General features: G+C 38.1%; 1 protein-coding gene across 1 annotated transcript in view; it reads left to right on the forward strand.

The window, feature by feature from the left end:
• ROBO1 (roundabout guidance receptor 1) overlaps positions 1–27,810 on the forward strand; it is a 707,322-nt gene that overhangs the window by 667,345 nt on the left and 12,167 nt on the right. Inside the window, exons 20-28 of the mRNA XM_057404322.1 lie at positions 2,877–3,074; positions 6,435–6,461; positions 9,112–9,154; positions 12,509–12,663; positions 16,078–16,413; positions 18,868–18,975; positions 21,327–21,471; positions 21,778–22,029; positions 26,181–26,590. Of these exons, the coding sequence (XP_057260305.1) occupies positions 2,877–3,074; positions 6,435–6,461; positions 9,112–9,154; positions 12,509–12,663; positions 16,078–16,413; positions 18,868–18,975; positions 21,327–21,471; positions 21,778–22,029; positions 26,181–26,590 (1,674 nt within the window). The remainder of the gene's footprint in view (positions 1–2,876; positions 3,075–6,434; positions 6,462–9,111; positions 9,155–12,508; positions 12,664–16,077; positions 16,414–18,867; positions 18,976–21,326; positions 21,472–21,777; positions 22,030–26,180; positions 26,591–27,810) is intronic.

The following is a 27,810-nucleotide window of genomic DNA, read 5'->3' on the forward strand; positions in this document are numbered from 1 at the left end:
GAGGCATTTTCAAGTACATTAAATGCTGTGGCTTCTGCTCTGGCAGTAAGATGCACTTTGCCGTAGAATGTTTATGTTCACTTATTATTTTGGCATGTCTCCCCGAGGAGTGCAAGCAGGAACAGGAATGTTGATTATGAACCGTTTATATCTCAGTCAAAGCTTCCAGAAATTTCCTGGGATGAAGAAAAAGTACTTTTTTTAGTTCAAGAGCTTTTTTCCTGACTGATCATTCAGGATCTCACAGGACTACTATGGAAGGAAAATATGCCCTTCTCAAAGAAAGGCATCCAAGATAATGTTCCTGGAAATCCCCTTTGCTTTATATTTAGCTTACTTTCTTAATTACAAGAGGAGCAGGGTCAAATGTGGCTTCTTGAAAGTCCTTCCATCTTCTTTTCTATGATACTGTTTATATGACTGTACATGAACATGTACGTATACTTCTCTTTATCATGTGTCTAAATATATACCAGCTAATTTAATGTAAAGGTTCCAACAGTCCACCCAAATACAATGTGCCAAAAGCCTAATTTTTTAAAAGCAGCTACATTATTATGCTGTTCTTATGCATGCAATGGCTAGCAAAATAATACCAGAAGATGAATCTTATTTAAAAATTAGAAGAATAAATGGTCAAAGAGACTCTTCAGTATTTTGTAATCTTCAGACATGTATTGTCTGAGCAATGTTTATATGGACTGTATATATAAAATTACCATCTTTCTATATGGCTGAATTGTTGACATATTTAAAAAGCATTCTTATCTGGCTTTTGAGTTTGTCATCATTTCCCCCCCCCCCCCCCCAGTTTATTTTTTTAAATACATATATTGAAAGGATTAAAGAAAAATCATTTAACAGTCTTCTAAATTTATTCCGGACCATCGGTTCTGCAAATATCTTTTGGTTTACTCTATTAAGATGTACAAGGTAGTGTAGCTGTTCAAAAATACAGAAATCTTTCATTTCAAAAAGTGACTGATGATGCAAGTTTTCATATCTTAATATGGCCTCAGCTGCAAAGAGACAAAAGAGGGAGTGACAGATTTAATTCATTGGTCACAGCATACTTTATACGTCTAAGCCCATCTGTCCACTTGTGTGGAACTTCAGTTGTCTGTCTCCATAAAATGTGAAGCAACCCATCTTAACCTTGCACAAACAGGCATGAAATCTATAAACCCAGCAGGCACAAAGGGTGTATTAGAAAAAAAGAATGAGACTGCCTGGTGAACTTTCAGACAAGGCAGTGCACTTAGGATCATGGGAGATAAAGGGACCTGAAAAATGAAATAAAATTTCCAATAAAGTAGCAGTCAAAGGTGCTGGTGATTCCTTGGCAAAATAGGTGTTTGACCTTGATGTCGCAAAACCTGAAATTTGGAATTCTTCACTGGAAGAAGCTGTTATTAATTTAATCATTTCCCATTCAAAAAGGTAGCATTTTCCAGAGGAGGTTTTTTATTTGTATCATTTTTTTTGATGCCATCTCCTGTTTGTACTGTGATTTCTTTTAGTTCAGTGGTATTTTGGAATAATGCAAGACACGTCATCATAAAATAAATAAAAACCTATTCACTGTTTAGTTTGCAGAGAAAAGTATACTTTTTTAAGTATATAGTTTATATTAATAGTCTTATATAGTTTATATTAACAGAATTAAAACCAGCACCTTTCTTCTTAAAGCATGAATCTCTCATTCTGAATCTGAGCTCACCACCCATAGTATAAAGCAGCTAACTGTTGGATTTACACCAGAGTAAAAATGGTTATTTCAAAATTGTGGAATGTGTAAAACAATATCCACTCTGAGTAAAGGTTTTGAATTCTTGCCCTCAACCTGTGCAGTAATGAAATTTCCAGTAAGCGCTCACTGAAAAATCAGTAAGGCAGCATTTTGTCTATGAGTTGCTTCATTTCAGTTAGGAAGCATTGGTCACTAACTGAATATATTTGCTGCTGCTCATTGAAGGGTCCTGCAAAACTTCAGTGCAGAAAAAGCAGAAGAGACTGATTCTTGCACGTGCTTTCTCTACCAAAAAATAAAAATATAAATAGTGTGCAGAAAAAATACATGGCCTTTATTTTCATGGGGGATATGTAAGGAGATGCTGTTTTTGAAAAGGTCTGCTTGTTCGTTAATAATGAGGCTGCTTGACTATTTTAACCAATTCCTAACTCAGTTTTCAGTTACCCTTCTTCAACCACATCAAGAGGCAGAATTGGTTATTTTGTACTTCTTTATGTCCTTTGAAGTATTTAGTCTTTTTTAATTGAGGTCAAAGTGAGAGACTGCAAAGAATACATTAGACTGTAATACAAGATTTAAGTCATCTGTCAGGAACTGCTGAATTAAAATGTATCCCTCAGTCCAACCTCATGTGAATGTACTCTGAATTTGTAATTCTTCTGTGATTTTCACTTGTGAGAGTGGATGTTTAGGTAGCTGTATTCTACCCATTTGCAGAGCTCAAGGAACAGACTATGCGTGTTTTGTATTTGAGCTTCTTTTCCTTGCTGTGTTCTTTGCTGGCTTTCAGGATAATTTTCTGAAGCTGCTGTTGCTTTGCTAAAATTAAAATGAAAAACAAAACAGCAGCCCACAAGTTTGGCATTTTTTTGAACCTAACTATTGTGTGTCTAGTGGCCTGATTTCAGCGGGGTTTGTAAGCAAACATAAGTCATTAGTTGGAGTTACCTGTCTTGTATGGAAAACAAGACATTTCTACCTAGACCTGCAAAAGGATTTTTGAAGAGCAGTCTTTAGGATTTTACCCTGAAAAACTGGACTGTGATTATGTCAGTTCTCTTCATGCTCCCTTTGGCAGTTGCTCATTCAAATTAATGGGCTATTTTGGGTGTCTTTTTTTCAGATTCTCATGGAAACCCCGTGTCTTCAGAAGATCAAGTGAGTTTAGCCCAGCAGATTTCCGATGTAGTAAAGCAACCTGCCTTCATTGCTGGAATTGGTGCAGCCTGTTGGATTATCCTTATGGTCTTCAGCATCTGGTTATATCGCCACAGGAAGAAGCGAAATGGACTCACTAGTACTTACGCTGGTATTAGAAAAGGTGCCGTATTATGTATTTCAGGCCGCTGGCTGCTGAGTGTGTATTTACTGGCTATTTTACTTTATCATCAGTCTCTTGTTCTTCTGAGACTCGACGCAGGAATTACCAAATGACTTCATTACTTTCAGGAAGTGTGGCTCAGGAGCCAATGCAGAGAGCAGCAGTGTGTTAGAACCTGGCTTTAAAGCATAAACTTTTAGCAAAATAATTAGACTAGCTATTTGCAAAGATACTGCTACAAATGAGTAATGCAAACATGGGTTTCAGGCTGGGAGCTTCCCATATGCCCTTGCTACCTGATACCCAGCGATCTGTAAAGGTGCCAAATGGACAGTAGTTCATTGTCCTTGTTCAGTCCTTTGCTTGCTGCTGAGAGCACTAACAGTGGTGTACATTACTGTAACGCTTTTGGTGTGTGTACTTGAATTTCCTTGTGTTCTGGGGAAATGTGGTGAGGTGGCTCTTAGTACTATTGACATCAGTCCATAGTACTTTCCTAGAGTATTTCATAAATGCTATTTTGGGACCCTTTTGCTGGGAGTGGATTCTGGGGCTGTCACATCTTGCATCTGCATTCAGTTAGAATGGCAGCAGTGGGACTAACTTAAAGCACTCTTCGTTTTCATGTACATCAGATTGTTGATGTGCAAGCAGTGCTTTACAGTATACTCTGTGGCAGACAAAACTGGAATCTCTACCTGGAAGACCTTCTGGAGTAAAAGCTTGATTTCTCCTGATTCAGTAATCTGTTAATGAAATCCCAAAGTTAAAGCTGAATTCAATAAGCTGCAGTTCATTTTGTCTCAAGGGAGTACCTCATAGGCATTCACAGAGTGAGAACTGTAAATTCTGGAATTAATCAGAAAATGGGAGATCCTAATTTTGAAGGAATTGAGGGAGAATGTTTGACATTTAGCAATCAAAAGATAGACCTGATCTTAAAAGGTGCACATATCTTAATGTATGAAAGGTGTCATGAGATTATATTTTTCAGTCACTTCAAAAATGAATGTGTGATGAGCAGGATGGATATACAAATATAACACGAATGTTTTTAAACATTAGCAGTGTGTTGCTATGAAAATGAAGCAGTGCTAAAAATAGCAAGTGAGGGAGTGGAAACATGGAAATAGTTCTGGACTGTTGCAAAGTGTAAGTGCCCTCTGTGCTATTATAGTGTCCATGCTGGCAGTAGACTTTAGGCACAGTGGTTGTAGCAAAGTCGTAACCACAGAAATCAGGGATGAATTTTGCCTTTGGTTTTGTTCTTCTAGCATTTCTTAGATAGAAAAAACTGCTGCATTGGCCTGTGCTGTTTTGTTTCACTAATAGCATGCTGCCATACCGCCTTTCTACAATTCTATCAAACTAACATTGCTATGCTTTCAGCAGTACCTATGATTAAGCAAAAGGCATACAATTTGTCCTTAAAAATGGTTACTTTAACGACATCAGCTATTGTTCAAAACAGCTGTGTTTTCCAGTATCTGTAAAAATATCTTCTGTGTCATTTGTTGGGGATTTTAATGAAAATACACAGAAAAGTAAGGTCTGTGTCTCCATTATCAAGTATTCTTCAAGAAGAAAATCCATCTTTAGCGAAATATAAATTGCAAAGTAGTTTGCCACTCTGCAGTGCATCAAGTCATCATTGCAAGCCCAAACTTTCTTCACTCTTGCATTTATTTCCTTATTTTTATATTTAGCTTCAGGCCTGACATCTGTTAAAATACTTCACTACTCCCACACATACATACAGCGCTCTTACACGCACAAAAGAGTTTATTAATAGAAGCTCTGAGAATTTAGTTGTTCTTCCGTACGGTAGCAATAAAGCTGTCTTTTAGTTGAACCTCTGTTCATCTGCTCCTGTATTCCTTAAGAAACGAAACTAGGTTTAGTACTTAGGTGACAAAAGAGTAATGAGACAGTAGTTTAAGATTTTTTTTTTTTTCATGTCCTTGTGATTGCAAATTAATTTTGAGACACTTGATTCTCCTTTGAATAGCTCTGGTTTAAATGCACCTTCTATTTTAATGAAAGCTTGTTACTATGGTTCTTCATTTTCGAATGTAGCTAAATTAAACTTGACTGTGTGAAAGAGCCTAGCTCAAAGAAAACACAATGGAATTCCCAAGATAAAGAGCTGTGCTACAAATGTAGCCTGAAACGGGCAAATGCTCAGAGGTTTTTCTTTTTTTGCTTAGCGTCATATCCCTGGAAATAAATTGGCTTGCTAAAAGAGGAGGAAAAACTACAGCATATATCCTAAATTATAGCACACTCTGGACTACCCCTGAACATCAGAGTTGTAAAAATTAAATGAAACAGTTATTTTCTTAGCCAGAACTGTTTCTGTGCCAGGTTTGCTGATCAAATTCTGTCTCAAGGCTACTTTTAGTGAATATTTTATTGTTTCTCTTACATCTCACTTGGATGTCATGAGATCGAAAAGGGCAATGTTAGCCTTTTTCTGCCTATCAGTGGTAGAAAAACTATACTGTCTTGTCAACAGGAGGGGGAGCATGTGCTAATAGGAAGAGCAAATGCTGGTGCTCTGTATTTGGATTAGAGACCCTATTGATCCAAAGAGGATTTATAGTAGCTGTGAGAGTGAAGATTGTCAAGCAATGTCATTGTTCCACTGTTAACCTTTCCCTCTTAAAGCCAAGGGTTGAAAGGTAGAAAGGTGTTACATCTAGGGAGATCTTTTCCCTTTTTTTTTTTTTCTGATTATTTAAGAAAGAGAATATTTAACAGTCTTGTCTATAAAAACAAAAACTAATTGCTGCAGTAGATTTTAGTGCCTTCATTGCAGTGAGAGTTGGTGCCATTCTTGATTCAGAGACAGTAAAACAGCAGTTCTCTTTGTTCCTTTATATAATTATTATTTCCTTACTGAATACTTAAGTGTGCCTATTAGTTCAGTGTAATGAGCATTTGCTTAGTGAACTGCAGATAAGATTCAATAGGACCTTGATAAGGCTTTGTTAAGGAATTTGTCATTCTGCATTCTAAAATGATTAACAGTGTGGGGTTCTTGTTTGTGCTAGGATTTTCAGAACAGCTTATAATACCAAACTGAGGGGAATTTGAAAGGCTAAACCACAATCTAGTCCCCTCAAGAGTACCGTAGAATATCAAGCTTATTTTTTTTTGTTCAGAATAATACCTGCAAAAACAGGCTTCTTTTTGAATTGCAAATTTCATTTTATTTCTGTACCAATGTCACTGAACTACTGGGTTAGTTATATACATTTGTTTTATGTTCAGCTGTCTGCTAGATTTATACTAATGTGGTATGTTTCCCTTTCTCTCTTCAGCTTAATAACCAGTTTGTATTTTGTTTTGATTTTTCAGTCCCGTCTTTTACCTTCACACCAACAGGTATATATTTGCACTTTTCCTCCCTTCTTTGTTCCTTTAGCATGTGTTTGTGGTACTGTTTTCTTTTTCTGACATAACCAGCCCAGCTGTTCTGAAGGGTTTTTAAACAGTTTCATTAATGACAGGTACCATTATTTTGTTCTCTAAGTAGTGTATATTGCTTTGTAGCTGACATCTGTGTGTACCATTTTGTAGCATACCATTTAATGCAAGCGTGCCATTTTGTAGCATGATCCCATCAGTTTGCATAACCTGGGCTCTCTTCTTGCATATTACAATGGAGTACTATGGCCTTCTGCATCTACTGCTGCAAAAGGTGCTTCCGATGGAGGGAGAGTGACTCTGCAGAACCCAGATGCTGACTTGAAAGGGATTCAGTGGGATTATACTTGGGGAAACATTTACTTTCTTTTGTGTGAATCTGCATTGATCCAGAGCCCGAGGAGTTGCCTGCTTTGGAAGATACAGAGAATCAAACCGTTATAGCAGTTAGATTTCTTTGCTGGTTACATTAAACTGTATTTGTGTTATAAAAATATAAAATAATCATCCTGTTCTATGTAAACGGGGTCATTTCATTTTTAGGGTGGGTCTAAAATAATTTTGTTTCTTTTTGTTTGGGAATATACAAATTATTACCTGAGCCACAGCCCACCAAAATCTGTGAGAGCCTTTCTGTTCTCTGACCTGCAGTCAGTCCCATGATCTAGCAGCTGAGTGGTTTTAACTCTACAATAGATACAATTCAATACGTTCAGTACCCACCAGTATACTGCATTACTTTTAGCTACAGCCTGAGTGGACGGACAGGTTGCTTTTTCCTCCTTTGTTCTAAATCCCTTATTTTCACAAGAGTTCTATGAGACTTGGTGGCGTATCCAGGCAGGGTAAAACCCTCCTGCCCCCTCCTCTGCATGCTCAAAATCAGCAGTGCACTGACCTGACCTCTGTGCAGCAGAGTTCCATCCTTCCAAGTTGGACCACAGGTGACCCAATCTCGTGTCTGCCTGCATTCATACACACAGACCTAATAGTAATGGCTTCGATTCTTATCCACACGCTTTTTATCCCATTGAATAGTATCTTGTTTCAAAAGTCATCCTGTTACGTTCAGTGGAGTTGCTTACTGTTTGGCATGAGTCAGAGGGGCCCTTAGTGTTTGTGAAGTCCTTTGAGATCCATGGTGGAGACTAATTTAAACTATTATTATTAAGCTGTCACTTCAGTTGGCTTAACAGGGGGCTCCTATTGCAGTCACAATAGTAGCATACTATGGAAATTCTGCAGAGGTTGGTAGGTTAGCTGACATATATTCTCAGATGGATTCTGAGAAAACATCATTAAAAGAAAATGTCAGGGTTCCTTAAGATATAGCAGAGCTGCAAAATAAATAACACTGAGATTTTCAAAGAAAAAATTAGAGGAAACACGAAGCATGTAAAACATGGAAAGGGGGGCAGGAAATCCTTTTTCAATCCAGTATCCCAGTCATTAGTTCCATTTACTTTAAATGGAACCAGACCCTCTTCTTTAGCATTACCTATAGTAAAAGACTTACCTGTAGCAATTCATCCTACAGTTTAATCCTGTTATTGTAATCACTGCCAGCATTTATCTCTCTCTTGCAGACTCCCAGTTTGGAGTTCTTCTAAAGAGCAGAATTTGGCTGCTTTTTTTCAGCACATTCCTAGCTGGAAAGTGTAGAATCCATCAGCGTTTGCAGGGGAGGCAATCTCCTTAACTCTTTGCCAAACTGAATGCAAACCTGCAGTATTTATGGCACTGTTTCTTGGGTGTTTGTTTTCATCCTAAAAACTAACTTTTCAACCATGATGCTTCCCGTGAAGGATATGCACTCCATACCAACAAATTAATGCATGTGGACGTCCACTTTGTTAATATCTAATGCTTCTAAAATGCTAGCAAAACTGTTCCTTCTAATTTAGGAAGTGCTCTTTATGCCAGACGTATTTTGCCAGGATTATTCATTTAAATTTTCATATTAAAAAGCATAATTTCTATATCCAATTGTAAAATGTTATAAAATGTAAAGCTGCTGTGGACTTTTAGAGCGCGTTTGTTCCACGAGTGTAATGGAGTAGCATTCAGAAAGAGCAAGTGTTTTCGCAGTACGTTCAGCTGTAATGAGCAGTTGTTTCCATTGGAAGAAAGGCTTGTTATAGAATCGTGATACCTCTTTAATCTTACCGAAGTATTAAGGTAGAGGAAAGCTTTAACATCTAGCCATTCATGAAACAAATATATGACCAAAATTCTTCCACAGAGTAACTCTACTGAAGTCAGCAGAGTTATGTTAAGGATAAGTTCAACCTGATGTATGGCTTCCTGCTTTCTTTAACTGATACATGTGTGTGTTCGTGTTATTCAGAACAGAACCGAAATGCATAACTTTGTTGAAACTAAGACTAGCAGTTATCAAGCAACACTAGTCCTATGTGTAAACACATATTTGAAGGAATAGCTTGCAGAATGAGACTCAGAATTAATGTCTAAACAATGCACATTTATTGTGTTAGCTAAAATGAAACAAAGGCAAATCTAATACTCCTATTTAAGGAGTCTGGGGGTTTATGTAAGGAATCTACGTTTTTTTAAATTATTTCCCTTTTTTTATCTTTAACTATTTCAGTAACGTATCAGAGAGGAGGAGAGGCCGTAAGCAGTGGAGGCAGGTAATTATGTGCTTTATTTTTAAAGCTATAAATTGTGTGCAACTAGAGGGTGTCAGGAGTGCTATTGTCCTTGTAAGTGATGGCAGAATAATCGCTTACAGAGATATGTTTTAATTTATTATATTAATTGATAAATTTGGTCGTATACTTCTTTGTTCAGAAGGAGGTTATATGGTTTGAATTTTTGGGCTGATTTCTGAAGAATGAGTTGTAGTATTTTCAGCTTTATTAACCTGTAAAAACTGCATCTCAAAGAATGAGCAGCAGAGGGAGCACTTTAACTTCAAAATAAAGACCTGGTTTACCAGCTGATTAAGGGAATAAAAGTAATTAAGTCTTGGCATTTATGAGGATTAAGAAATATAGCTGCTTCCCAAACACTACAAAGAAAGAAAACGTTTACTGGAAAAAATTGCTGAAGACATAAACGGCTTAAAGGGTGGCTTTTTAAGGAAAGGCCTTGCTGTGGATGTAAAACAGGCAAAGCATCACTCACAAGAGATAGGGCATGGAAGGAAACAGGTGGGTTTTTCATTAAAATCCCCCACTTTCAGAACCTAGCCCGTTCCATATTGAGGATTTAACTAAAACATATTTACTGGCTTGTCATTGCTCAATAAGAGTGGACAAAACAGTAATTCAGTTTTCCTGTGTAGAGGTGGAAATTTCTTCAGGTTTTAGCAAAAACACAGGTCAGAGCAGTGACACTTTAGTGGCACACCTTTTGGGTTTTTTGTAGTTCACATTCAAACATGCCTTTTTATAAGCATCTCAGTTAAAGATTTGGCATGATACTGAGATAAACTATAAAATCTAAGAGAGCAGCTGGGCCATGAATTCCTGTATCAGTTGCTGTTTCACAGGTGGCATCTTGTGATTCCTAATGTGCAAGACTGTACAAAAATTCAGTAGTGGTAAAGAGTAGGCATAAAATTAAACATTCCTAGTCTGTGCAGAGGCGAGGCGACTCTCCTGATGCTGCTGAACCTATCATGTTAAGAGCAATTGCAGATATCTCTGTCCAGAACTGCATGCTGCTGTGTTGTCATGGCCATAAAACCATGGAGGAAAACCTCTAGAACAGTTACCACGTGATTGTTGAATGGAAAAATCTGTAAATCACTGGGTTGCTGCCTTCACCCCAGGACAGTGAGAAAATGAGAGAGAACAGAGATGAACCCTCTCTTTCCCTGAGAAGGTTGTTCAAAAAGGTACGCAGTTAACGTCCTTTGTGTTCTCTGTGCCACTGTGCTTTCTTGCTCTTCCCATAGCGCAAGCTAGACAAAGCACACTCACACAGACTTAGAGGACAGAAATGAACCCTGAGGCGTTTACATCGTACACAGTCAGTTTGACGCTACTAGAGAATCACAGAATCATAGAATAGTTTGGGTTGGAAAGGGCCTTAAGATCATCTAGTTCCAAGCCCCTGCCATGGGCAGGGACACCTCACACTAGACCATGTCACCCAAAGCTCTGTCCAACCTGGCCTTGAGCACCACCAGGTATGTACCATTCACAACTTCCCTGGGCAACCCATTCCTGTGCCTCACCACCCTCACAGTAAAAAACTTCCTCCTTATACCCATTCTAAACTTCACCTGTTTAAGAAGCAGCATAATTTTTTACTATCCTAGTTTTAAGGATCAGGGCCACAATCTAACAATGTAATTTATTCAAGATTTTAACATCTATGCGTTTTCTGTCCATTTGCGTATATAGCATTTACAAGATGCATGATGTTGTACCATATGAAACATACTTCTGTAATATAAAGAAAATAATGTTATTTTTACATATGAAGCCTTCCTCTGATTTCCAAACCTGAAGTTTTTGCTTCCTTACGTTGTATTTGCAATGTTTTGGAGAGGTTTAACATTTTTGCCAGGTGCAGTTATGTGAGCATCTTAAAGCATTATTCAGAATGTCATAGTGATATATTTCAACATAATCCCCGTTTCTGCGATGCTGAGAAAAATACCCAATTCTGTGGTAATCCCTTTTCTAGACAAGATTCAAGGAATGGGTATTGTGGTGGATTGACTCCAGCCAGCACCCACACAGCCACTTGCTCTGTCCACTCCTACCCCAGACCCTGTACAGTAATTCAAAGATTCAAGGAATTTGCTGCAAAGGTTAAAGATCTTTGGCAGTGGTGACCCCTACTTATTACCAGGCTATGGAGTTGTAATGGAAACATCTCTTGCCTAAGTTTCACCTAAATGGCTCCAGTTAGTAGAGTTTTTGTCTACTATATACCTCGTACCACATCTCTTACATGACAGCAGGTGTAAATGAAAAATGAATTTTAGAAGCAAAAGACCTTTAACCCTCTATCCAAAAATCCAGTTCAGAGGTCTTGAAAGTACTGATACGTTCTGGAAGGCTTTGTCTCTTCCAAATGCCTTGACGTGTAGTTTCACTGTAAGAACAGAGTGTTAAAGCAGAGAGTATTTCAAATCAGCTGGCCTGCTCGCAGAACTACATAGCTGTGCATTTGTTTCAGATTTACAAAAAATGCTCGTTTAGTGTACGGCTGATTGTTAGCCTGACAGTGAGTCAAGCCCCATCACCTCCTATGCTAAATTTTTAGATGATATATTCAGTAAAGAAATATATATACATATAGCTCTTTTAAATATCACTCTAAGACTACGACTTAAGCCTGGGGTGCTGACAGACTATCGCCCACAACTAAATGCATGCAGTTTGTATTCTCAACTTTAAGAGGATTAGCATATTTTACTTTTGAAGAGCATCACTTCTAATATTATGGAGACTAGTTTCTGCACTATTTTGAATGGAAAGTTGCCTGTTAAATCCTATGATGAAAGAGACAGTGTTCCTTTGATCCACTGCTGTAGTACTATCTGACGGTGAGGAGAACTTGGCTTCATAAATCAATAGGAATTTGGGAGTGTTCGTATCCAAACTCGGCTCTTATTTTCACATATCCATATTGCTTCCATGTGTGAATTTTCTGTTCTGTTTGACTTGCCAATTTCCCCTTTTTAACCTTCATTTCTTTAAGAAAAGGAGAAAGGGTAGAGAAATTAAACTTGCCCACAAAAAAGCCCACAAAACAAAGGGACAGATAAATGTTGCACCCAATGCAATGCGTGTGTGTAGTTCCACAAACTGAATTGATGCTGGCCTTGGCTGTTCAGTGTCTAACCAAGGAACAATTTATACAGGAGACCAGAGGCCCATTGAATAATTAAGTTGTATTTTCTAATGCTCAAGCCTTTAAATATTTGATATTATTTTCTCATATCTAATCTTTTGAGAAGAATATAATTGCAATGTGGAAATGCTTTGTTTAAGTTTTGAAATGACCAACCTTTGTTTTTAAAGGCCAGGACTCCTAAACATCAGTGAACCAGCCACTCAGCCATGGCTAGCAGATACTTGGCCTAACACAGGGAACAATCACAATGACTGCTCCATCAACTGCTGCACCTCTGGCAACGGAAACAGTGATAGCAACCTTACGACGTACAGTCGACCAGGTTAGATATGTTTCTACCTTGCTAAGGAATCCTCTTTACAGAGTACATCTAATATATGAGAGAGTGTACAGGTTTGTTTGGGGTTTTATTTACGATGCATTTAGGCTTAATATAGTTGCTCCTCTATGTTATGGTGATGCTTTTGGTCCCCTTTTTGATATCTTTTTTTCGGTCCCCTCTGGATAGTTATAGCAAGCTGTGTGCTGAAGATCCCCTGCAGAGTTCAATGTTACCAAAAGTCACACTGAACTGATATGTTTCAGCATCTGAAAAAGAGCAGCTAAGGTAATTTTTAGGTTGTTCTGTACATCTATGTTACTTGAATAGAGGAGGAGAAATGCCAAAAAGACACTAGTGAGATTTTCCTTCTGGTTTGGGTGTGATTGGAAGCATGAAGTGAAACATTGCTCCAGTACTTGCAGTCAACTTTGGCACATTCAGTACTTCCCTGGGGGTGCCATTCCCTACAAAAATGAATAGCTGGTTTTCTGTTTAGGGCATGTGGATAAAAAAGTTCACACTCTAAAAGCAATTATGAAATGTTAGGTTTTGTGGTAGTTTCCCAGGAGCTTGGGCAGGAGTGCTCTTGAAGAAAACCTCATGAGTTCCGTGGGAGCACAGCTGTAGATACATATCTGGAAGTGCTAATTGTTGCACATTTTGTTTTAAATGGATGTTAGGTTCTTTTAGTTTTAATCTGGTTTGCATTACTGGTGAGGAATGAAAATGAGTCTTTTTCACTCCCAGCACCTAGTAGCATTTCCCAGTGTTTCAGAGAGGGAGTATGATTACTTACAGTGAAGTTGCACAAGGGCTAAACACCATTACTTCCTGTAATGAATGTGAAGCCAGCCATAATGGTTGATAATTCATAGATGGTGGTAATGGTAATTCATCTGCAGTAATGCTCTCTTGCAGTGACCAGTGCCAAGTGCCTCAGAGGAAGGTGAGATATTTTAACGTTAGACTTGTATCTTACTCTGCCTGAGGATATCATTTCCACAAGTACCTATGTAAAAAGATTCCTGATGCAGAGATACTTTATCGTGACAAGTACAGACATACCAAGTTCTAGTAACTGAAAGTTAACAAATTCAGAAAAGGAAGAGAATGCACATTTTTGAGGGTTGTAAACTATTATAACACCTTGTCATGAGGTGCTGTGGATCCTTTCTCAGTTTAGCTTTTATGTTAAGCTTGGTTGTGTTGCAAAGTGATTCCTTCCTTTCAAGTAGAGCTAATGAGCTTGAGGGTCAGACAAGATGCTCATAGTGCTCTCTTCTGTCCTGGAAAATCTGGCAAATATTCTTAATTTTATCAGCTTGGGCTTGACTTATGCTCTGAAGCAGCAGTTGGATAGATAGGTAGATAGATAGATAGATAGATAGATAGATAGATAGATAGATAGATAGCTGCAAGTGTGCTAAATAACTGTTCCTTTAAGTATAGTATTTTCTTCCAAGTCTACAGAGTAGGAACGGCTTGTTCTAAAAGTAGATGTTATAAAAAAATCTAACAGAATAAATCTACTGTTAGATAGGTAAACCAGTTTTGCTTAAGTACTTTGAGGAATTCTAATGTGTCTTTGTAAGAAAATGTACCTATTACATATATTGTATCGATTATATTGTGCTACACACAAATCATATGTAGCTGAAAATGGAAGGAGGTAAAAATTCATTTCATAAGTGACCCTGCAAGGATATTATGGCAAAGTACGAGGTATTAGGAAGGAAGAATATGCTGGATGCATAATCACCCAATATAAAACAATAAACTTGGAAAGGAGGAAAGACTAGTGTGGTTTCAGTTTTCAAAAGAAAAAGCAGAAATGAAAAAAACATATAAAAAGTAGAAATCAAGAAGTTGAAGACTGTAAAGCAGTAAATAGCAGAAGCAATAAATAGCAGCTCACATAAGAAAGAAAAATATATCAAACAGTAAAACCTTCAAAAAACACAAGCTGGGGGGCAATGATAAACTGTATGTGACGTGTTCTGATACTGTTCCTTAATCACTGAAAATGTGGATCAGTGATTTTCTTCGTCAAGTAGTATTTTATCTCTCTTTTTCAGGAAATATTTCTCAAAAAAGGTGCATGTATTAGGAATTTTTTTTAAATTTGTCATCCTCTATATATTTAGTAGTTACTTCATTTAGTATGATGGTCAAATCCTGAATTCTGTACTTAGCTTTACTTGGCATCCTCTCTAGTAAATTTATTGTGGCCACAGGTAATGGACTTCAGGTTTTGAATCAATAGGTACCAATTAGCATAGGTACCACATCTTTTAAAAGAGGAAAACTGTATTCCTGGTAATTGTTATGTAATTGTTGATGCATTAATCAGTTAGCAAACGAGAATTTTTGGTCAGCGATCGTTGAATGCTAGTTTCACCAAGTCTTCTAACTGCCGACCTGCAGACTGTGTTACTCCATTCAGTATTCTTCCAGTGGACTGGATACGGAGAGGAAAGTGTGTGGAGCTGCTGTCATGCAAAGGCAAAAGAACATAGAAGGCAGGCATATACTGGTTCACACAATAATGACCAGAGCATCAGTACATGTCTAATTTACTCTGTGGAGTAAGTGGTGATCTCATGGTGGAGTAATTGTTAGAAGAAGGAATTCACACTGTCTATGTGATATATATTTAACATACAGGACAATTATATTACTGTGGTATTACTTATTTTGCAATATCCAAAGGAACTGAAAACTAGCAAAATTACCAGATTGCTTTCCTGTCTTTCTGTTTCAAACCAAAATATATGATTGTACAAGGAAACGATGATCAAATAAAGACTTGCTACTGGGTACTGAAATACCTTTTACATTGTACTGTTTCTCTTTAGTTCTCTCATGTGTGATCATTTTTTAGTCTGTTTTATAAAATGGTTTTATAAAAAATACAGTAAATATTGTTGTATCTCTGTTTCTTATGAGTATAAGAGAGTCTAAATGCTGTTGAGATGACATGACATGACATTTTCAGTTATTCCAACTCTTAAGTTTTGTTTGATTTTTCTTTTCAATGCAAATTATTTTAACCAGTTATTGATTGGATACCTTATACTGCTAGAGAATAGTGTCTAAAAATGTGAATGTTACATGGCCACTGTAGAAAAAGCCTAGCAAGGTAAGTCATTGTAGATACAATTCAGAAGGTCTGAGTTTGCAGTGAATCAAAACAGTGAACACCACTTTTGCAGCAGTAGCTTGTAAGGTAAATAATAGTCTGTAAAATATTCAATTAATTATAGTATCTCTGCTTCGTGGATGCAAGCCATATAGTTCCACACTAAAAGATTTGCCATACAGTTGCACACTAAGAGATTTTTAAAGGGAATTTCATTGAAAGTATAGTGTAAGCGAACAGAATGACCTTTTCTTTTTTCTTTCCTCTGTGGTTAGCCGATTGTATAGCAAATTACAACAATCAGCTGGACAACAAGCAAACAAACCTGATGTTGCCTGAGTCAACTGTTTATGGTGACGTGGACCTCAGCAACAAAATCAATGAGATGAAAACCTTCAATAGTCCAAATCTAAAGGACGGAAGATTTGTCAGCCAGCCTGGGCAGCCCACTCCTTATGCCACCACTCAACTCATCCAGTCAAATATCAGCAATAATGTTAACAATGGCAGCGGGGATACGAATGAGAAACACTGGAAACCCTCTGTTCAGCAAAAGCAAGAGGTTGCACCCATACAGTACAACATTATGGAGCAAAACAAATTAAACAAAGGTGAAGAGCTTTTAGCTTGTTTCTCCTCTTTAGGTATCAGAGGAGTTTTGACCTTCTGGTGCTGGGACCTAAAGCTTTCAAGTTCAGCAATTACAGACTTCAGTGGTGCTTTTAGACTACTCCCTCTTTAGGTTTAGAAATACACAGTTAGCACTGTCACAGAGTTAATTAGCACCACAATAGCCTTCAGATACTGAATTTATTATAAAAAATAAAAAGCTGCATCTTTAGAAATTAGTTAAACAAAATACATTTCCAGTGGATTTGAGATTAATTTAAATTTAATAGTAGTTAAGGGATTGGTTAGGACAGAGGCCAGATATTTTATTCATAAGCCAGATGCATGGTCGTCACATTATACTCTACCTTAAATTTTAAATAGGTCAACCCATTCTTCCCAGTCGTGGATGGAGACTAATTAAATCTACATGTTCATGTAAACGAATGAAATTTTGCATATCAAACTCTGTAAAATTGTATTGTGTTGTACACTGGGGACACAAATGGAGTGATCGAATTCATTTTATACTTGTTCCTAGCAAGCCTTCGATTCACATATTGAGAGGCAATGCTTCCGCACACAGTTTTGGAAACTAAATTCCTTTGTTACCATATCTGAAGTCTGTGAATCCAGAAGCTAAAAATAAATTGATTTCAGTGTTAACGGGAAACATCAGAATGTACTTTTGTGGGCTTGAGGGCATGTTTCTTTAATATAATGTGTGGGAGTTGGAAGAAATAGGTATGTGATTTCTTGCCAGTCCTCCAGGCTACCATGCAACCTCTTTTAATAACCTGATTTGCAAAACAGTATCCCTAGGAACTGGACCCATTCTAACTTGGAACTTTTTGCATGGATTGTTGTAACTCAGGTGATGGCATAGTGATAAGTTATCCAGCAAAAAGGTACATTTCATTACAGGAATGTTGGTTTTTCTACCGGACCAATCTACTCACAGAGGAGTTCAAAGGGCAATATAAAATGTGACACCTTCCCTTGACATAAACATGTCAAAAGAAAATTCAGTTTTTGTGGCTCCTTACTGGAGGGTGAAAGTGTATTTTTTTTTTGTAATTATGTTTTCTTTCATGAACTGTGTATTACATATCGGGTTTGGTATTAAAACTGGTTTGGTTTTTATGCCCTGGAAGATACTGCATCTTTCAAACTGTGTATATTACAGCTGCATATTCTCTAGCATACTGTAGTGTGGAAAGGCCCCCTTAAAGCATTGTCTGCTGACAGTCTTATATACATATTTCAGAGTGTTGATTTACTGTTTATCCTCTGTGTAAACATATGCGGTATGTAGGGCTTCAGCTTGGTCTCTGGAATGCAACTAGGCTGAGAAACTATTACAGAATACACTCTGGTGTGGAATCTATCATTTTGCTCTTTTTCCCATGCTTACATTATCACAAACATTTCTGCAGCAGATGGGGACCGGATTCTTAGTTTTGTTTATTTTTGTTTTGATTTGCTATTTTATGAGTCAATATTCTGATTTGGGTTTTCTCATTTCCTAAGTCGAAGCCGTCTTGCTGATGATTATACCTAGAAGCTTTTGTGATGGAAAGTAACCATTTTGATGAGTTACGTGCTGTGCTTCGTTGTCACTACTTCACATCCAGTGGTTCTGTTTATGATGCAGTTTTATTTGCTGCATGAAGAGTAACTCGGCTCCTTTCTGTTCTCTCTAAATCGCAGTTCCTTTTTACATGAGTACTGTTCTGCCAGATGAGTATTTTTCTTCGGATAAAGTTTTACCAAATCTAGATTTAAAGTAACCATATGTGTATCGAGTGCTTTGGAAATGGAGAAGGAAGTTATGGTAACAGCCAGGAGAAGGAAGTTATGGTAACAGCCAGGAGAAGGAAGTTATGGTAACAGCCGTTAGCCAAAAAAAGAACCCCTGCCTGTAGCTAGAACCTGCATGAGCCAATGTAAATAGAAATCTTCTTGAAGCCAGCAGGCATTAAACAAAGACCTCTTCTGTTGTAAACCAAATTCTGGGGAGCTGCATTGTTGCTCCAACAGATCATTCAGCCCTTGTAATACAGGCCTGACTCCTGTGTGGGGCTGTCACCTTTGAAATACAAAAAGTAGCTACCACAGTCCATTGTCTGCCTGTGTGCATAAATTAAGCAGAAACCCTGGAAAATAAATCAAGATGACAATCACACAGGTCATGTATATATCCAGAGAGACAATAGTTGCAGAAGCATTGTGCATAGGATTTAGTTTTACCTTATTTTTGCTGTGGAGCTGCTACCTACCCATGATTTTCCTTAAACTTATCATTAGAGACAAGATAAAAATAAAACATGATTATCAGATTATTTCAAAGAATTTCTTCCTCACTATTTTCAGATCTTACTTTGTGTGACAAAGCAGGTGTCTAAAAGTAGATATGTCTCTGAAGGGTGGCATTAACTGTACTATTAAACTTGCAGATTACCGGGTGAACGACAACATTGCTCCAACTATTCCGTACAACCAGTCATACGACCAGAATACAGGTGGATCCTACAACAGCTCAGACAGAGGTAGTAGTACGTCTGGTGAGTATCTGCAGTGTTTTCCAAACCTGAGTGGTTTCTGTGTACTAGCTTTAGTTAGCACTGCGGTATGCACAGTGCTAGCTGTGGTTAACACTGGTTACTGGGCTTACAGAAGGGATGATGGAGAGGAACCCACTGCCAGTAATGCAGCAACAGGGTTGTTAAACAGCATAAAAACTGGCCAAGTAGGTGCCTGTATTTCTGTTGCATCCTTGTGGCACTAAGCCATCTAATAGTCAATTAAGTAACTGATTGTCCTAAATTGTGAAAGTCATGAAATCAAATCAAAGCTGGATTTCATAATGTTAACACCCTCCTGGTTAATAATATGGGCTCCCAATGGGCAAGTCATAGAAGTTCTTTTTCAGCTGTCACTAAAAAGTCTAGGGGGAAAAAAAAGGCTTTTTGTGCTGAAGAATGCTGATCAGGGCACTAAAGTTGCACTCTGTGCGTTGGAGCCACAGCGTATGGTTTCATGCAAAAGTTGTGGGTTCTCATTATGGTATAACCTGTTCACTTCCAGGTTTAATTTCTGGTAGAGGTGTGTGAAATGTTCAAGCTAAACTGTAAACAATGCATAGGCTTGGTTTAGGGCTTCACTGTAAATCTGATACTTAGCCTGTGTTTATTTACATCTAGCCCATTACAGGGTTACTGTTGTAATCACCAGTGCCCTGGACTTTACATCTGCTAACCAACGTGAGGACTTTTCACATTTTGTTCTGCTGTTGTCTTTGATAGATCAGTTACCTTAATCCTAATCTGAACTCCATCTTGACTGATTGCAACTGAGGCACAATGGAGGCATAAACATGATGAGCCTGCTGTGCCTTTGGGTGACCTTAAGTGTCAGTGGCTGGGCTGAGATATGCACAGTTCCTGATTATTCAAGGTGCTCAGGTTCTTCTGGGAGCCAGCCTTTTGCCCATTCCCAGGTTTACAACATCAGGATGTGGTGCTGAGCTTGTGCTCCATGATGTAAAGACCTGAAATTCAGTGGGAAACATATCGGGTATGAAGCCATGCAAATTAAAAATGAGAAGGTGGTATTCTTCACGCTGACATCTATTGCGGTTATTCATAATACTAACAATTTGTAGTCGTATACCAAGGACTCCAGCAGGAATGAAGCAAGGTGACCAGAGTAATAAATTAATTGTGCTGAATCTCGTATATATCATGGTGCTTAGGGTAAAGAATGCAGATGATTGTCTCCTTGGGATAGTTTGGGTCTTGCTTGACATACTGAGATACCAGGAAAAATAATGGTACATAGCTAAAATATGTTTGTATCTGGCAGCTAAAGTGGGACAATAATAAGCAGAGCTATCCTCTGTAAGAATGGAAAATCTGACACAGCAGAAGTGAGAAAAACAAGCTTCCTAAATCTCACTACAACACATTTCATCATGTGTATAAGGTTTAACTAAAGTAATATAAGACTATGAAGAGAGAAATGTGAAGGATTCTAAAACATACTCAAAAATGCAGTGGCTTTATCTACAATGGAAGCAGTAACAAGAACAAAGACAGATAAAAATGTATACCAAGGAAGAGTGGTAGAGTCAGTTCTCATCATAGCCATGTCCAAAGTTAAAATTCAAGACCACCTGAATAACTAGTATTATTCAAAGTTACTGGAACTCTTGAAGCTGCATTGTTCTATTATGAGCTACAATTTCCCAGTTATAGTAGTCAAAAACATTTGTGTTACACTTCGTCGATCTTCTTTCTTCTTTTTTTTGCTGTTATTTTAGTTCCTCCAGCAATTATTTTCAACTGCACCTGCCATTTAGACTAAAACTATTCATTTCATTGTGCCTAAAATGTTTCAGTGGACAAGTACAAATTACATATATTCAGCGACTTAATGCAACAGTGGAACTTTAATAGATCATATCTATATCATATTGTATTTCAGGTTTGAGCAATTAAATAGTATAAAGACACTTCAGAAAATATGTCTACAGCTCATTTGTTTTAGATGATAATCTATAATGTAATTAATAGAAGTAGGAAGCTCACTTTTAATGACATTGCTTATAGAATCCATTTATGGTTTTATCACATCTTGACTATTTATTAACAGTTCCAGTTTTCTATCCTATGTGCTTTTTTGTGTGCTGTGTAAAGTTTCTGGTTAAATTCAACTGCTTAAAATGTAGAGCAGTTCTACAAAGAAGCTGCAGTTGCTAATTGGTGTAAAAAATAGTAATTCCAGTTTATTCCAACTCAACACAACAGTAAATTCCCAGAGCATTTGGGAGGGACCAGGGTTATTTTGCTTTCCAGAGCTAGCAGTGAGGAGATACTTAAAAGCATTACAAATATGTACTGCTGTTTATTCACAGGGAGTCAAGGGCACAAGAAGGGTGCTCGGACCCCAAAAGCTCCCAAGCAAGCTGGCATGAACTGGGCAGATCTTCTTCCCCCCCCTCCAGCACATCCACCTCCCCACAGCAATAGTGAAGATTACAGTCTTTCAGTGGATGAAAGGTAAGAAAAATAAATACATCATCCATTCCTCAGTTTAATCACTAGATAATTGAACTGTAATTTGCGCTACAAGGTGACAGTGAGACCTTCCTTCAATGCCATTCTAGTGCTGCTCGTCTAGCTGTAGTGTGGCTATTTAGGATCACGTACTGACAGTGGTGTATGACCACTCAGTACATCTGACTAAGCTGTTCCCAAGAGCACATATACAATGATTTTTTTTTTCCTGGCTATTTATACATGTATCCAATATGCTAATTGCACAGTAAAAATTTAAGTACTTATTTTCTTAAAAAATCATTTTAGCTATGACCAAGAAATTCCATGTCCTGTCCCACCTGCAAGGATGTATCTGCAGCAGGATGAGCTAGAGGAAGAGGAAGAAGATGAGCGAGGTCCTACTCCACCTGTCAGAGGAGCAGCTTCCTCTCCAGCCGCTGTCTCCTATAGCCATCAGTCAACTGCCACTCTCACCCCCTCTCCCCAGGAAGAACTCCAGCCCATGTTACAGGACTGTCAGGAGGATCTGGGACACATACAACACCAACCTGACCGGAGGTGTGTCAATGCAGATGTAGTGAGAGAGGTGTGACAAAAGTCATCCTAGCCCCACTGAAAATTCCTGTTGAATTTAGTGTGGGCAAGATTTTCCCATGATATTCATTCTGTTAGTATTTAAGTTCTAACTTGGGATGCTAGAACTATTTGTAACCTAAGGAATGTGTAATTAAGTTACTTTATTATTATACCATGGAAAGAAATGCAGTATATCACTTTACGGTACATACAATGCTGACATAAGTTAAATTCACAGTCATCAGGATATTAAAGTGGTATCGTTAACACAGCTTACCATATAATTACAGTTCCATTGTTTCCAATAGATTTACTGCATTATTACCATAAAATAGCATGCATTATTTCACAGTAACTGTGCAATTAACTTGTCACTGATATGTACGACTATATATAAATATATAATTTATATAACCTATAGATTTTCCTCCTCTCATAAATCCTAATACAGGAAATTATTGCTTGCAAAATTCTCTTAACATTTCCACCTACTCTTATTTAAAGGAATGACCAAAATTAATAGATATTTGTTATAGGGATATTTTGTTCCTTCTCTGAGTTGCTTTTAGTATAAACTGTTTTCCAAATACACTCTCACAGCTTCTCTTCCATAAAACAGTGAATTCTGAATGAGTCTTTTTATCACAGTATCACAGTATCACAGTATGCTAGAGATTGGAAGGGACCTCGAAAGATCATCTAGTCCAATCCCCCTGCCGGAGCAGGAACACCTAGATAATGTTACACAGGAATGTGTCCAGGCGGGTTTTGAATGTCTCCAGGGAAGGAGACTCCACAACCTCCCTGGGCAGCCTGTTCCAGTGTTCCGTCACCCTCACTGAGAAGAAGTTTCTTCTCAAGTTTAAGTGGAACCTCTTGTGTTCCAGTTTGTACCCAGTTTTATGTATGATGCTTACTTGTATTACTTTTAATGAAGAAGACACAGCTTTTCCATCCAAAATGGTAATTCTTGTATGATTTTTCTTTTCCTTCAGTGGTTTGCACATATTGTTAGCACAAACATGCAAACTTACCTGCAATATTCTACTCATACTTTCTGTTTTTAGGGAAATGCAGGCCTTTCATGATGAAATGAATTTGAGCTTCCCAAGTAGACTGCAGAATTTTGGTTCCAGTAATGTAGCTTACTGGACATTTATGGATGTATTTTCCAGAATGTTTTTTTTTTAAGTTAATGTTTACCATTTTTAAGTAAGCAGTAGTTACTAATCTGTTTTTTTTTTTAAGGTTCTGTATCTGCTATTACTTTTGTTCTCCACTTTTACTTGCTCTGCCTTGATTTGTTTTCTTCATTCTTTACGGTAACACTTCTTGTCCTGGGTATCTTTTTCTCTTCCTCTGTCTTGCTCATAAAATCCTCTTTAAAATCACTTTTTTTATTAGTGGGTGGCTAATCATATTTTAGTGTAATTTCCATTGGCCCTGATATGTCGGGGCACAGAAGTGTTCACTTTAATCATTCAGTTTTCTGGGTTATTCAGAGGTTAAACTAGCTGGATACTAATGGAAAATGTTGTGAGTGACTTTCCAGAACTTCAGCTACCATATTCTGGAGAGTGGAAGATGCATACTGACACAGAGTACAGAGTGGGCAGTGGAGCAGGTGTATGCAAGCAAGCATAACCAGCCAGCAACTGCCTGGGAAGTAGAAGGTTTGCGCAACACAAAGACTGATGGTTAATCACTATTAATGTCATCAAAACTAGTGGCGGAAGTATCTAGAAGGATGTTCTAGTTAAAGCCTCTTAGGGCATACAGCTTATTCACTGAGTGGACTGAAAAAAAATATATACTTATTTTGTTCTTAGTGCAATGATTAAGTCTAGCTTTGCTAAAAGTCTTAGAATTTCTAGTGACCAAATTTGTCTTTTTTATCTTACTTTTTCAAGTGTTCTTTCTTTTCTTTTTGCTACATCCAACTCATCAGTTAAAAAGATTCACATAATTCCATTTACTTGATTTGTAAGGCTTGGCTACCTTTTCCATCTAACGGCATTGATGTGACCCATGACATTGCTGCTTAGGTTTTGGGTGTACTGTGCTGAGCAGCTCTGGAACATGTTGCCAAAGAAGTGGTAAAAGCTCTATCCCTGGCAGTGTTCAAGGCCAGGTTGGACAGAGCCTTGCGTGACATGGTCTAATGTGAGGTGTCCTTGCCCGTGGCAGGGGGGTTGGAACTGAATGATCTCGAGGGGCGTTTCTGTTTTGAATATGATGTGACAATACTTGCCCATTAAGAATACATTCTGAGTGATGCCTCTGTATCATTTGGAGTGGGGTGGTGGGGGTAAATGGTGACTTTAAAGTGAAAATAATGTCTAAAATACTGTTTGTCATAGTTTTCATTAGCTTTACTGGTGGTTCACCTGAATATTATTTCAACTTCTGGTCTGAACCAGTCATCTAGATTATGATTATGATTATGATGATGGTGATGGTGTACTATAATACTCCTCTGTCCAGGCAACTTGCTAGAAGTATAGCAAAATGAAATAGAACTCTGTGCTCTGGAAGAGTGGACAAGCAGAGAAAGAGTCTAAAGATTTACTGAGATAGCAGATCATGTCAATGTTAAAGCAAGAGCTGAGCTGGTAAGCAGTGTCACTGTTAAAGCAAGAACCACTGCATCAGATGAAGAGAACAAAGTAGTATGAATTCTGTATGCCCATGAACCAGCTGCTCTCTATTAGCCTATCCATAGTGGTTGGCAGGAAAGCTGTATTTTCAAGAACCCTTAGCTATTTTGTAACCAGTTGCCTGTCTTCTAATACCAAAACCTAGAGAATAGCAAGACTGGCAAATATATCATAAGGACAGTTGTCACAAGAGCTTTAAATTAAGGCAGTAAAACTATAGGGCAAGGTCTCTAGTCAAAGGCAGGTAGAGATTTCCAAGCAGCAATGGCTTCTGGGATTATGGGGGTGAAGTGGTATTAAATGATTATTGGATATATATCCCTAACTGACCTTTTCTTCATTCCGCTCAGTACATAATGCAGCAAATGGAAAACAGTGGCTACATGATGTAGCCCAGGGAGGTTCTAGCTTACTCCTGCCACAAAGTATTAGGTTTTTCCATGCCAAATTTTCCTTTCAAAATTAGTAAGTGTTCCCATTCATTAAAATTTAAAAATTACATTCCCCCCCCCCCCCCAAAAAACCGAAAATAATTTATGAGAGTCACCATCTGTCAATGAGATAAAAATAGGGAAAAATGACAGAGGAAAATTACTTTGGATTTTTTTGCAAAGCAGTAGAAATTCCTGGTAAGCAAAGCTATCAGTACAGGCATTGCATCAGAAAGTACTTTTTCCTATTGGATGATCGCAGTTAAAGAGCATGCCTCTGGCCCTGTGAAGAAAAACTGTTGATAGCATTTCTACCTGAGACTTCTGAGTGAAGCATAAACTAAACTGAGCATTGGTCTAATGATATCTAATGCTTTGCCTCTTTTAGCTGGTGACACCATTACTGATGATTTAAGCTCAAAATAAATTAACCCATACATCTATATGCATGTTGGTATCCTTCAGACCTAGAACCAACATTTCAGTGGAGAATTCTTTCTTTATATTATCACCTAGACCAATTTGAAAAATAATGAAATAATAGTATCTTTTCATCTCCTTCTGAATCACAGGGGTGGGTGGAGGGAAAATAATGTTTATGGAGCAATCTATTTGGATAGAGGCATCTATTGATGTTGATAGTCTCAAGCTTCTAGAACACTGTACAGACACTACTCTCAAGGGTGCACAAATAATGTTTAAATAGTCACACGAACTGTAACCACCTCTTTGCCTAGCTGTACATGTGCTACTTTAGGAAAAATGAACAGCTTTATGCAAAATAAGCCAGTTTTCATTAAAAGAACTGTATTGAAAGTCAGATTTCTCTGTGGTAGATTTCAAACTAAGTCACTTTTGATTCACAGAAAAAAATAAAAACTATAAAAAAAGCAACTAACCCTGGACCTTTCAGATATAAATATTGTTGGTTTAAGAAGGCAAATCAAACGTCTTGGGAAATAAAAGGAGTATTTTCATCAATCTACTATTTTCTCTGACTGCGTTACGTGACCTCAGTCCTTTTTACCCTTGTCTTTTTATGCAGACGTCAGCCTGTGAGTCCTCCACCCCCTCCAAGGCCTATTTCCCCACCACATACCTATGGATATATCTCAGGGCCCTTGGTCTCTGATATGGATACTGACGCACCAGAAGAGGAAGAGGATGAGGCAGATATCGAGGTTGCCAAGATGCAGAGCAGAAGGCTCCTTTTGCGTGGCCTTGAGCAGACCCCTGCCTCCAGCGTTGGGGATTTGGAGAGCTCTGTAACAGGGTCCATGATCAATGGCTGGGGTTCAGCCTCCGAAGAAGACAACATCTCAAGCGGGCGGTCCAGCGTTAGCTCTTCCGATGGATCCTTTTTTACCGATGCAGATTTTGCACAGGCTGTTGCAGCAGCTGCGGAATATGCGGGCCTGAAAGTAGCCAGACGTCAGATGCAGGATGCAGCAGGAGGTGAGTTTGTCCTCTGTTTGATGAGAGAAGAGGGGAAAAATGGCCACTGAGAAATGTTATTTATCCTCTACTGCTCTCTATTTTCCTGTTGTTCAGGTTAGACATAAGGAAGGAGTTCTTTACTGTGAGGGTGGTGAGGTCCTGGCACGGGTTGGTCAGAGAAGTGGTAATGCTCCATCCCTGGCAGTGTTAAAGGCCAGGTTGGACAGAGCCTTGGGCGACCTGATCTACTGTGAGGTGTCGCTGCCCATGGCGGGGGGGTTGGAACTGGGTGATCTGAAGGTCTCTTCCAGCCCAAACCATTCTATGATTATTTAGAAATTTGTGTGTGTGTGTCAGTTTACACTAGTGGAAGAGTCAGAAAAGGGGTTTTGGTGAAAAAGTTCCAATAAATTGCTGCTCTACATCGGTTTTAGTGGGTAATTCCATAAGTAGTTTGGTCTCACTGATTGTTGCCAAACCATAACCCTACTGGTGGATTTGCATCCAGAACTGAATGAAGTGGGGGAAAAAAGGTATTAGAGAATTCTCTCCTTTTCCTAGTGTAATGCTACCAGCATTTTTACTTATTCTTCATAAGAGATTTAATCCTTCTGTATTGAAATGCCCAAATAAATAGTAAACCTTGAGTTGTATTTCCCCTGGATTTGAAAAAAAAACCAAAACCCAAAGCCTAGAATACATTTGTTTTCCATTTTATCTTTCTGAGAATGCTGCTTAAGCTCTTACTGCTACATTACTGAGATCAACTGGGTTTGTGCTGGCTTTGTAATTTAAAAGCTGTTATTAGTTGCAGTTTTGTTTATACATTATGCATATGCAACAAGGCCATATGGGTTTTTTTTTTCTCCTGAATCGCCATTGGAAATGTGGTATTTGAAATATCTAATATTTTACAACACACCGGTTACTAGTAACACTGGATATATACAGGTAGTCAGTAACCTCACTAGGCCCAATCAGTGTTGTTACAGTTCATCTAAGAAGTAAGAATACCACAGGGGATGCAGGTTTCAAGTAGATCCATGAATGTTTTGTCAGTCAGTCCTATTAAACTGACAGACCTGGTGAAGAGGTACTCGCATAAGTGTGTCCACCCCAACTCCACAGATTTGCAACCTTCCTTCCATTTCTGATATCCTCACCCCGTTAACAGTCCTTTGTTTCATTTCCACACAGCTGTTCATCATGAAGAGTGAGAGGGGAGGTAATTTAGTACT

Source organism: Pezoporus wallicus, unplaced genomic scaffold (genome assembly GCF_028554395.1).
Source record: "Pezoporus wallicus isolate ANWC-B61680 ecotype Strahan unplaced genomic scaffold, APGP_CSIRO_Pwel_v1 contig_5922, whole genome shotgun sequence".
NCBI classification, from domain to species: domain Eukaryota; kingdom Metazoa; phylum Chordata; class Aves; order Psittaciformes; family Psittacidae; genus Pezoporus; species Pezoporus wallicus.